The following is a 12,823-nucleotide window of genomic DNA, read 5'->3' as shown; positions in this document are numbered from 1 at the left end:
AGCAGAGGCTGCTGGGGCTGGGTGCCCGCTGCGGCGGAGCGCTGCCCGACCGCCAGGTACCTCCCCCCGCCGCCGCCACCGCCTCCCCCGCCCCCTTTTGTGGCGGTGCCAGGCGGCCGCCGGGTTTCCTGCTGACGCCGGAGCCGCGGATGGGCAGGCAAGGCCGGCTCCCGCCTCGCCCTCGCTCTCCCCACCGGCCGGAGCGCGGCGGCCCGCGCTGAGAGCTCGCCGGCAGGGGCGGGGGCGGAGAGGGCGCAGGTGCGGGGCAGCCCCGGGGATCACGGGGCCGGGCGGCCGCGCTGAGGGGAGGGTGCCGGCCGCGGGCGGACATGGCAGCCCCCGCTTCTTGAATGCTGTCAGCCGCCCCCCCGCCGCCGATGGCCGAAGCCTGGAGGTTGGAGGAGGACGAGGAGGAGCTGCGGGAGCTGGGCAGGAGGCACCGGCGGGTCGCCCTGAGCTCGGCGGCAGGTGAGGGGCGGGGGCGCGGCGGGCCGTGGCGTCGCTTGCTGTGGGCCGTCCCCGGCCCGGTCCCCGGCTCTGAACCGCTGTGGGGGGCCATGCGGCAGCGCAGCGCGGGCCGGCCCGGCCCGGCGGCTTCACCCCGGCTCGGCTCCGGCTCCGGGGCACCTGAGCCAGGGGCCGGTGAGAGCCACAGGCCTGCAGCCCCCGGGTGCTGTGCCCCACGGCCTCGGGGCCCGAGCCTGCCCCGGCTCCGGCTGCCCACCGGGCATCTCCGGGTGTGTAAGGTGCCATATCAGGAACTCAGATACGGATTGTTCTTGAAAGTACCCGATGGAGGAGCGTCTGGGTGTCAAAGTTGACCGCGTGTAGCTCCTTTCATGTAGGTGTGGGAGGTAGGCCTGGGCAGGCGGGAAGGCAAGAATCCCTGTGTACGGGAAGGCATGGAGACGGGAGCTTGAGAGCAAGCAGATTGATATGTCTTTATAGAGACTTGAAGGTCACAACAAGCTTTTATTTGAAATGGTGAAATCCGGCAGATCCTGGCAGCAAGATAAAGTAGTTAATTCAGGCATCTTTGTTAACTGAGGGGCAACGTATATATCACCTTTATGTAGTCACTGAGATGTGAATGCAGCATTTTTCTGTCAATGTAAAATCCCCTCCAGAATGAATAATTCCTTTAAGATCTGTTTCCAGAGAAAATCTCAGCCCCACTGCGTATTTAAAATTGAATTCCAAATATTCTGGTTTTTAATTTGATTATAATACAGCCTTAGTTATACAGTGACTTCTACATTTGTGTGGTTTTGCATCTGTTTGAGCAACAAGAAGTGAGTGTCCCCTCGTAGATGACGAAAACAGCGATTTGAGGAATCGCAGAGGAAAATGGCAACAGGCAGGCGCTGTGGCTTCCAGTGACCCTAGCTGTGTCACTGCACCTCTGGGCAGGTGCAGGATTAGCAAGACCCTGTTGAACCCATTGTGGCTTGGCATGTGTGCAGAGTTTTGCTTTGTTTAGAGTAGGGTGCAAGGAAAAAAAAAAAAAAAGTGTTGGTTCCTGTACGGCTTCCTCAATAGCTAAGTGTTCACACTGTGCTGGTTATGATGTCTTGGTTTTTAAAGGTATTTGTTTTGGAGATTTTTATTAGCAAAAAATGTATAATTGGTTCTACAGTTTATGTATGTATATAATCTTTGCCACCTTCTTGTGGAACAGGGCTTGTTCCTGGAGTTTGTCTTTGGCACAGTGCTACTAATCAGTAATAAAAGGCCTGTGTCCTTCTTCTTATTTTTATTATTATTTCATCCTGACAAATCCCCCTTTAAAATGGGCCTGGCACTGTTTACCTTAGTAGCGTAAAGTATGTGTGAATGAATAGTATTCTGCTTTACCCCTTCATCAGCTTTCCATCTGTTTGCAAGACTCCACAGTGGAAAATGGCACAAAGACTCCCAGCCGTGAAAAACACCACCCAAAGTACATGAGTTCACTCTTCCCTTACTTGACAGTTCTCTTACTCCTTTATTTACAAACCTATTGAAAGTAAGCATGGGTTTTTTTCATATAGTATGCAGTTACACTGCCAAAATAATAATGTAAAATAGGTGTTAAATAATGCTGTTGGATATTTTTGCAGGGTTTAAGAAATGTAGTTGCATCTTAGCAGACAGTTAATTTAAGCACTTCAGTCTGTTAAACTAATTGTGAATGCGAGCAACTTAAATTTCTGGTACGTTCTGCTTGTGCGTGAAAGTGCATAAGGGAAGTTGTTTACCTTTGCCCTGCATATACAAGGTGTGTATGCGAAGTGGTAGTTAGAAGCATTTGTGAACTTTCACCTTTCGACTTACTAAACACGCCAGCATATAATTAACACTGTTTTATTGGGGGACCAGAACAGAGGAGAGCATTGAATGAAGAAGTAGTGTTTTCCCTTGAAAGTAGTCACAATTATGCTATGCCGGGTATTGTAGGATGAAGCCAGCTAAACTATACTAACAGCCTGCTGCTGCTAGAGGCATCATCTCTTTTGTGGATGCGCACTTCTGCTCTCTCTGGTGTGTCAGCTCTGCTGCTTGTCCAACCTGTCGGTGAGTAAAGTTACCAAAGTCGTGGTTTGGTGGCAGCCTGGGCTCATCTAGCCGGTGGCTGCTGAGGCTTCTCTTGGAGCCATTGTGCTCACTAGAACCTGCATCAACCTGTTCTGGTGTGTTGGCAAAGCACAGAGATATTTTTCTCGTTCTTTTCAGTGGACAGGAGCCTGCTGATTCAGCTCACTGGAATGGTTTTATGCAGGTTCTGATGGGTGTTGAAGCTGGCACAAGGGAAAGAGTAGGAACATGCAGCTGGAGGGAGTTAAGAAACTGTGTCAGTCAAGAGCTAGTTTGGCTTAGATTGCTGCAAAACTGTTAGAGATCTACTCACGTAAGCTTTTCTTATTTAGTTGGTTGGGTAATTGTTTCGTTGGTTATTTTAGCTGGATTAGGTTGGGGACTTTTTTGTTTATTTAATAAGCTGAAGAGACTTGCTTAAGCAAGGCAAGCACCAGAGCTGATATTAAAGCCCAGAGTGAAAACGTGGAGACATGAGCAGATGATAGGCAGAATCATCCTTGTCCATGGAGTAGTCGTAGACAGCTCAGGTGACTTGTTTGCCTGTTTTTACCCCACCACACGTCATGACGATGGAATTTTCCCTGAAATAAGAAAGTTTTTAATTAGCATGCTCTGAAAAACCTGTGAGAAGATATTAAGCAATTTGAGACTCATCTAATGAAATTATTTTCCCTTTGATAAAACGCTGATTGTTTGATAATTTTTTTATATGCATAGGGGTTTTTAAGTGATAGGGAGAAGAACTAGGATACATTCTTTAAGAAGTGAGAAGAATATAACTAGCTGCACAGGTTCATTAAACTGAATCATCTGGTCACCTGCTGTGGGAAAGGAAGCCAGCCTTGCTGGAAATCTTTAGGGCTTTTTTTTTACTGCAATATAAATAAGTAAAATGACCTGATCGATTTCTACCCTCTTTGTTGCATGTTTTTGTCACATACATTGTTGTTCTGGGAAAAATAAACAACACTGGATTTTTACTGGCTTTTTTAGATTAAAATGTTAGTATTTTTATCTAGTTTGTTTTTAATAAAAGGGAAACAACAACAAAACCTCCAAACAAAAATCCTATTTTTCGATAGACTTCAGTCTAACTCTGGACTTTAATCTGGTGTCCTTTCCTATTTTGACTAGCTTTTTATTCTGTGACTACTGACTAAAATAAGTGTACTTGCAGGAAAGTTTATAGTGAATATAAATCTTAGTTATGAACTGAATTGATTAATTATGTGTCCTTGCTGCGGCATTAGGGCTGAGGAAGTATCTCAGTGTTCTGATGATATCTAAAGTGCACCAGAAATTTTTAACAGATTCAGTATCTGGTTTATTTCACTTTGAATTCTGGTCAGTGTTCCTTGAGAAAGAATAGCCCAGTATGGATGTGGTAGATGTTTCCTTACTTAAAAATAAAATAATATTGCCAAATATAGAAGTCAATAATGAAATCTATTTGAGTTCATAATGAAGAACTATTCTGATTTGTACTTTAATGTGTGGTTAAAAGTGCAGATGGTCAATAATACAAGGAAAGGCTTTGACTTAGTTTAATATTACTCTGTTTTACTTACCACAAATACTTGTCTGTGGTTTGTTCCCACACAGCAGCTGTAAATTTCACACACAAGTTTTGCTATGCTGAGTGAAACATCTTGGGGAGGATGGAGTTGTTTGGTTTCCCACCCCCCTGTCATTTCTGTTTCTCCATAGTATTTCAGATGTTTTCTGGAACTTCTCAACTCCAGTGGGCAATTTTCGATTATAGGTGAAATCATCTATTTTTGGTTGGTTGGTTGACTGAATGCTTTGGGGTTTTGGTTTGTGGTTTTGTTTGTTTGGTTTTTTTTCCAAAACAAGATCTAGATCAGAGTTGGATCAATTTTTTACACTCCCACATCAAACTGGCACTGACTTGTTTTGGAACTTGAGAACAATGAGCTGTATCCAGTGTAACAAATTAAGGTTGAATATTTCACTGCTCAACATGCTGAGAGGTTACGGGGCTACATTTTTGTAGTGTGTCTCATGAAGTTCAGTAAAAATTTGCAGGCATCATAGACTTTTTACAGATCAATGAAGAATTTGGTACAAGAATGCTTAACAGTTGTTCCCATGTTAATGCAAAAGATGTGTTTGGCCTTAAGAAATGAAGAATAAGTAATGTCTTATTAAGAAAATAAGATGGTCTGAAATTCTTCATGAAATTCTGAAGTCTGAGAACGTAATCTGAGTGGTGATGTCCTTTAGGGTTCACTGGATCATGACATGAACATTTTGACCTTAGTGTTTCCCAAGGGGGGCCAGTGACCCTGGAGCAGGAAGAAAGCATGATGAGGAAAAAAGTAGCTCTAAGAGTTGCTGTGTTCTTAAAATATTAACTAGATCTTATAAGAAGCAGAAATATCTGCATCTTTTACAGACAGAAGTCAGCATTGTTTAGCTGGAAACCTATCTGTCTGCATGCCTGTGTCCTTCAGTGCTGATCTGGAAGTTGTTCTGCTTTTCCATAGTGAGAGTAACCATTTATCATCTTATCCAGAGAAGAAAATAAAATAATAATCCAGTAGAGCAGATCAACTGTCTTGAATAAATGCACAAGGTCTATCTATGATCTGCTTGTCTGGCCATGTATACACAAGAAGCCCTTAAAAACAGGACTGAGAGGAGAGTTGGGGGGAGTGGGTGGGAGTGGTTGTTCAGGTGTTTTTATTTAATCAGTTGGCTCACAGGCCTACAAAGTGGTAGAATTGACTGCCAGGTGGGCATCTCTTCCCTCTTTCTCCTGGGATTCAGTCTGTTTTGGGTTTGTAGTCCTGATGGCAGGCTCACGGGCTTCAGTTTTAATAATTGCTTGAGGCACCACTGCAGTAGAACATTTAAAATTCAAAAAGTGCAAATAATGTAATTGTTTTGTAATAATCTCTTAACTGCCAATATGTTGTATCATGTAAGTGTTAAAAAATTACTTGATTATGCTTCTCCCATAGCCTGCTGAAGTTACTGCACACATTCCCATTAAGTTTCATAGTCTTTGAATGTAGTTTGCTTGAGGTAAGTACAAGATACTAACTAAAATGTTTGTAGAAGCTAAATAATGTAGCCTATACGCAGAAATTCACCAACATATCTTGAAATTAAATTGTACTGTCAGTGGCAAGAAAAAAAAACCTGCTTGTAGTTACTTGGCCAAGAGTGTAGACTGAACAGCAAAGAATGTTGTGTCTTCTGAAGAAACAACTCTTCTAAAAATAAAGGCTGCTCCAAGGAAAGCAACTGACTAACTTCTAATAGTCAACAGGGTGATTCCCTAGCCAAGGAAACTGTAGAAGGACACATTATTATTATTATTATTGAAATGGACCTTCTTCATTTAGGTTATAGCCAAAGCCAGGCATAAAAATGTATCATTACGTAAGGAATGGTGTGTTTGTACCAGAGAATAATCTATTGAGTTATGATTGCCAGAAGACCATGTTGTTAACTGTGTTGCAAGCAATCATTTTCTGTCAAGGTAACAAATGATAAATCAAGGCTGTTGCATAAAAAATGGGGATAGTCAGCAAAGGGCAGATTGAGTCATAACCTCATTGCAAGAAGCTTTTACCATAGTGGTTGTTGTTTGCAGATGGGAAAAAAATTAATGTTTGTAAATAAATTTGTGAATGTTTACTTTTGACAGTATAGCCTTCATTTAAAATCTGGAAGCAACAGAGAAGTGGTGTTGACACACTCTCTATTAAAAGTTGATGTAATTCTGCGTGTTTTGTTTCAATCAGTATCTCATACAATACATGCAGTATGAAATGAAATTTTATTTGATAGCACTTAATGGCATTTGACATAAATGTCTTCTGTTGATGCTTATTATCTATAGTGCCTTACATTGAGCATAGTTTAGTTTCTTTGCTTTGATGATTTTGTATTTGTGGCCATGGAAGTGTTGGCTGGAAGGGAGTTCTGCGGTCACCTAGTGCAGTCTTCTGCTTGAAGCAGGACTGTTACCAAGGCTAGATCCATCTAGCCAAGGCTTTGTCTGGCTGTGTCTTGAAAAGCCTTGGAAAACAGAGGGATTTACAGCCTCTGTGGGTAACTTGCTCCAATGCTGCACTACCTCCTAGTGAAAGAATTTTTCCTCACATTCAACCTGAACCTCCCAAGCCACAGTTGTGATCATTGCCCCTTGTGATATCATCCACTAACACAAGCAAGACTTTGCATTTGGGATCTTTGTTGCTACCCCTCAAGTAGCTGCGTGCTGTTGTTACATAGCTCCTTTGTCTCCTCTGGCGAATTAATGAAGTCCAGCCCCTTCAACCTTCTTGTTGCACAGTCCTGCCTTGCTTATTCAGGTTCTCAAACCATACAAAAATGGGGTGGAAGCACTGGCTTCATTGCTGGCCAAGAGTTTTTTACTTTTCTCTTGAAAAACAGCATGCACCGAAGTTACTGGAACATTCCAACAGCACACTTGGGAAGACAATATATCATCTGTTCATCCGTGGTTTGTGCTTGGCAAGCAAGCATCCTTGCCTTCAGTGAAAGACAAAAATAAGTTTTGCAGGAAAGCACAGATTTAGTGGTTGACGTTGTATGAATTTTGAAAGACACAGGATTGTATGGGTATCGATATTTTTTAATTCACCATCTGATACGGTGCTGTGCTACACGAATTGCTTCAGGTGGTGTTGTAAATTAGCAGAGATTTGCATGGATTGCATGTGTTATCCTAAAAACATCAATTTGACATTCTGCCTTGAGAATTTAGGAGCTTCTTACAGGATTTAATGGAATTCTAAATAAGGTGCTTCAAAGATGAGTTTAATTGGTTTATGAAGTCTCACATATATTACAAAACAAATCTATACCTGCTTTCTATGGCTGTATGTACCTGTATTTGGGTCCAGCTTGAAGGGCTGGATGAAAGCAGGGCTGAAAATCTTCATGCCATAGTAGAAGCTGAATAGAACAGATCTTGCTGTTATATTTTTTCCCCTACTGCTTTTTTTCCCCCCCTAAGCTTTTTAAGAGGTCGTTGTATTTATTTGGTGTGTGAGTCAACAACTCAGTCAGCTTGTTCAGGCCTTTGGAGAAAATGCAGTTGGGTCAGAACGTGCAGAAGATTTCAGATGATTGACGTTGGCACTTCTATAATGAATAGGATGTACTGCCCCAGCCTTTCAGAGCTCTGATAGCCCCAGTGTGCAAACTGAAAAAAACCCATTGAACAAGAATTTTATAGGAACGTCACAGTGGATCACACAAAAGGTTCTTTATCTCAGGTAATCTGTTTCTGACAATTGCCTACAAACTTCTTCAGGAAAGTATGCAAGGAACACCTCCTAGGACTCAAGCTTTATTTGCAAGAGATTCCTTCCCCTCTGCAGTCAATGTGTTAGCAACGTCTTGAGGCTGTATATGAAAGGCCCTGCTAAATCATTGCCAGTGTATTTATCTTTCACAAATTAATCCTTCTTTGAATCCACTTACACTTTGATTTTCAGATCTTATGTAGTAGTAAGGAAGACAATTATTCATTATATAAAATCAATTTGCTACCTTTTACATTCTGGTTAGTATTTTTACTGGGTATTCACTAGTTCTTGAATAGTGATGATAAATCTCTTACTGTTTTGCTTTTTTAATATGTTTTTGGGCATGGTGATTTACACCTAGGTAAGTTTTCAAGCATTGTGAAATGTGGAAATGCTGCAAAGGGGTGTCTGATCCATTCTCTGTATAGACAGAATACTGTCTGCATAAAAGAAGCCATTTGATTTTTTTCTTCAGCTATAACATTTTGCTTCTATTTATAAGATATAAGCTAAAATTGATACCAGTTTTTTTCTTAAGGTGATAAATTTGTATTCATCGTGCACTCTGTCTTGCATTAAAACCTAAGTGCTCAGTATCACAGGTCTGCCCATGAAAATTGATTCAGGTTGTGTTCATCTGTGCTAAATCATTTACAAGAATTTTTGAGTGTACAGTGTACTGTGATGTTGTTCATTATTAAAATACTGTTGGCTTATACTGTTGGAGTGGTGGCACATAAACACCTGGAAACAAGCTTAGCATTTTGAGAACTTTCTCATAATAAATTGCTCCATCAATGTGCTGTATTCATTTTATAACTGTCTGGACTGTAAATCTAGGGTTGCAGAAACGAAGAGAAATGTGGGACTTGGGACTGAAGTCAAAGTTTTGGAAAAAATATCTCTCCTTCTACCTAGTACTTCGAAAATGGCATTGTCAAGTGCCACGGTTTATCTGATGGCAAATGCTGTAAGCTTTGTCATTTGTCATAAGCTTCTCAGCCTTTGCAAGTATATCTGATGAAACACCCAGTGGTCTCCAGACAGGAATGATGAAGTTCACCTAAGAATGGAGTTCCTGAGGGTGGGACACCAGCCCTAGTCTACCATGCCTGTTGTTTAAGCAGGTCAAGACAGTGCTTGGAAGAGTGTCGCTACCAGTGTGGGACAGGTATCACTGAATGATGAGATGGGATAATGCTGCAGACCTCATGTATCCAGCGCTTATGGGTATAACTTCATAATGAAAAAATCTGTTTTTCTGTACTGGTGTGCAAAGCTTCCTGTAGATCACCAGTATCATCTCTGGGAAATGCGTGGTAGCTGCTGCCGTGACATTAGCACGCTACGTTTCTCTAATTGCTGTCCACTAGCTTGATGTTGGCAGATGCATTATCAAGAACTGTGCAATCAAGGTGTGTTGTTACGGAATTTTACTGTTGGCATCATAGCAACAGAGGCTGGATGCCTGACAGGATCTGTAGGCCTTTTTGATGTGTGCATTCGAGTGGTAAGAGGAGAGGTCTGGGAGTACATGAGAGGAGAGATGTTTCTCCAAGGTACATATGATTACTGGTCAGGATGGCTTCAAGGACCAAAGGGCACACGTATGCAGATTTACATGCACATGTTACACCAGTAGTGAAGGAGTCTGAGGTACCTTAAAGGGGATTTGGTAGGCGTTGGAGTAGATGTGGGTAAACTCACTTCATACCTCAGTAAAATGTCTTCAGAATGGCAGTGACTCACATCTTAAAAAAATGAATTTTTGATGCTGATCTCTGTTATCAAATAATATGCATTAAACCAGACACATTTCAAGAACAGGCAGGTGCTGGGCTTCCTGTTCTGTGGCATGCTAGCTTAGAGTTGTACAACTTTTAAACATGTACTCAAAGGTAATGGATCAGGGTTAACTCAGGTTGCAACAATTTATTGACATAAACCAACGTTATTAAACAAATAAATTTTTTACACCTTTAAATTAATCCCTTCTGTAATGTTTCTAGATCTTGTAATCTTTGTTTTGCAATAGAGTGCAAGAGACCTTTTTTGGAATAATCCATTTAGTGGTACTTAAAAATCCAATACACGTGAGAAGCAACTGTTACTCCCCACACACACACCCCTGAATTTTTTATTTCTGTGTGAATGTTGGGCCAAATTACTGATATCACCAAAGGAAAATTGTTAAGAGGCTAGTTTCAAATGAATGTACTTCTATAGAAAATTGGTAATTGCAACAAAGTTTATCTGAGGTTTAAGAATGTTGTCCTGTTAAGTGACTTTATGTGAACTGGGTAAACAACTTGGGGATTCTTTCATCATAAAGTGACAAGGGACCACAAAATATTCCAAGAACAAGCTTTTGAGTATTTCAGTAGTGTCTTTAGATAAATATTATTTATTTGCCTGGTACATTTCTTCTGTTTTTAGAGGGGTTATTCTTTTATGGTTGAGTATGTTACAGTCTTTTATTTTGAGTAGTAATTTTTGTGTCATTTCATCGTCCCTAGTCTCCAGATTCCTCCCAAAGTGCAGACCTGTGCACTTACTTGCACTCACCATAATATCTTAATTCCTAAATTGGAAGCAGTGTCATCTCTATTGCAGTCAGTGGTTTCACAAGATGAAATAATCAAGGAAGGTTTTTCTTGTTTGTTTTAAAGCTGAATTAGTTTCCTATGATACAGGAGTGGGAGTATCTTCTTCTGAATTGCTCTTCAGCACTTTAGTGTGAACCCAGGTTTCACCCACATTAAATAATACTTAACTTCCAAGTGCACAATGCGTAAGATTACACTGGAGATATTTGTTGTGGAGGTTTGCCATCTCAACAATAAAAAACATACTGTTTTGAATAAACAAATTCAGAAAACTTCTAATTGTCCAATGGGAGAGGATGGTTGGGTTGGCAGGGAGGGTGGGAAGGGTGAAATTTGTGAAGTGTTTTAAATCAAAAAATTAATATTCTTACTATATAGCATAGTAGATGGCGATTCCATCTTTTGAAAATAAAAAAAGTAGGGTGTGATTTCTTGAAAAATTCAAATTATTATCTGAGATGTATACAACAAAGGCTGTTTCTACAACACATGGTTTTGTACTGTGTAGGTCAAAGTAAGTTGCTTAAGTGGTGGAAGTGATATTCCCTGAAGTCATAGCCTCAAATTATCCTGCCTGTGGCCAGGAACGCACAAGTTCAGGAAACTGTTGTTCAACAGAAAAAAATCCAAAACAAACAAGCCAAATGTCCCTGTAGAAAACAAAGAAAACTGTTCTTTTTATTTTATTTTTAGAAATCCTTTTATCATGATCATTTTTGCCACCCAAGAGCAATATTTCTCTGTGCATATCTTGGGTCTCTAGGCATGGAGTATGTCCCTAATTAGCGTGGTAAGGGGCGTGTTGTGACAGGTAATTACACCTCTGCCAGCATGTTCAAAGCTGTTTTTTTGGTGCTGGATGTGCTGGTTCACAAGCAGGGAAAGCCCCTGAGGAGAAAAATAATCGAATATGTATGTTCTTGCATATCGTGTATGAATATGGTGTAAAGATGATCTGTTAATGCAGTGTAAGAACCGCCAGTTTATTCACACATGGCTAACTATTGCGTTTATTGTGTGTTGTGTATCAGCACCCTATGGCAGGCAGTCATACCATAAGACTGAGCTCTCTTCAGTTGAGGAATATGCAGAGCCTCTACAGGCATGCTGAATCTCTGATTTGGGAAGAAAAAGATCTTGGAAGATAATTTCCTTTTACCGGCAATCAACAAGTTGAGTTAATTGGTATTTTCCTCATGAAAGTATAAAAAAAAAATTAGTAGAAGGACTCATCCTGAGTAGTTCCCGCTGTGATTCTGGTGGTGTGTGGATACCTACGTCTGCTTGTACCTGAAGTACATGGTCTTAAGAATTACATTGCACTGATCAGCTGGGATGTCTCATATGAAGATGTGGGGATTTGTACTTTCGGGAGTTGCTAATTTCTTGAAAAAAGAGCTTTAGAAAAACCTGTATCCTAAATGTCCTTCTTACACAAGTGTGTTAGAAGGTAGAAGTGCGGCAGCATATGCACATGCGGTGTATATTTGATTGCTTATATACTTTGTCTATCATTCATGGTCTGAGAAGAGAACTAGTTCCTGAGGCTGGGTTTGGTCTGGGTTCTTGAAACATGGAGTTTTTTGAGAAGCGATGAGCGCTTATACAGTCTGTTTCCTTTACTCTCATTTCTGCATCAGCCTCGCTGGCACGTCTGTTCACATTGATGCACGTACACTTTTGCTGTTGCAATGTAGGAATGCTCCAATGCACAGGAGCAAGAACGAGGGTGTGGAAGTTCAGAGTCACAAAAATTAAATCAGCAGCAAATGTAGCACTGGCAAATGTGGCCTCTGTTGTCCAGTAAATCCTTTTTTCGTTTACAGATTGAAAAAGTGCACAAAAGGCTTCAAAAGTGACTATAGTTTATTGTTTATCTCTTTAGCAAGTTAAAGAATATGGTCTTTGGATAATTACAAGCTTTATGGTTGTCAGTAGGTTTCAATGTTAAATAATCACAGAAGTTCAATGCATTTTTAGGTATGTGTTGGGATCTTCCTTTTACCGCCACCACCCCCCTGCAATATATCAGTCATGCTTAAGAGCAGGGGAAAAAAGCATTACTCCCAAGTATAATAAGCTGCAGGAATGCTGTGTGCTTACAAGACTCGGTTACTGCTTAGTATTAAAACTGACAAGGCTGTTGTCATTTCATTTGGAGAGGTTATAATGTATGTTCTTTCCCCGCAATGTACTGTGCTGGAATTAAGCAACATACTGTAGAATTTCAAGCAAATATAAAAACTTTGCTTTTGTAATTACAGACTTCAAGCGTGTCTGGTTTTGTGGCCTTCTGGAGTAAAGGGAAAACTATACGTAAACTAAATGAAA

The 12,823-nt window shown here is 41.0% G+C and overlaps 1 protein-coding gene across 8 annotated transcripts in view; it reads left to right on the top strand.

The window, feature by feature from the left end:
* Nucleotides 1-218: 218 nt before the first annotated feature.
* The window catches only part of SH3D19 (SH3 domain containing 19), an 86,360-nt gene continuing 73,755 nt past the window's right edge, over nt 219-12,823 (top strand). For all 8 annotated transcript variants that reach the window (XM_055722979.1, XM_055722801.1, XM_055723041.1 and 5 more), the window contains exon 1: nt 219-468. In XM_055722979.1, coding sequence (XP_055578954.1) covers nt 351-468 — 118 coding nt within the window. In that variant the 5' untranslated portion in view covers nt 219-350. The remainder of the gene's footprint in view (nt 469-12,823) is intronic.

This window comes from Falco cherrug, chromosome 1 (genome assembly GCF_023634085.1).
Source record: "Falco cherrug isolate bFalChe1 chromosome 1, bFalChe1.pri, whole genome shotgun sequence".
In the NCBI taxonomy this organism is placed as follows: domain Eukaryota; kingdom Metazoa; phylum Chordata; class Aves; order Falconiformes; family Falconidae; genus Falco; species Falco cherrug.
Note: the sequence above shows the minus strand (reverse complement) of the source record. Positions and strands in the feature narration are given on the sequence as shown.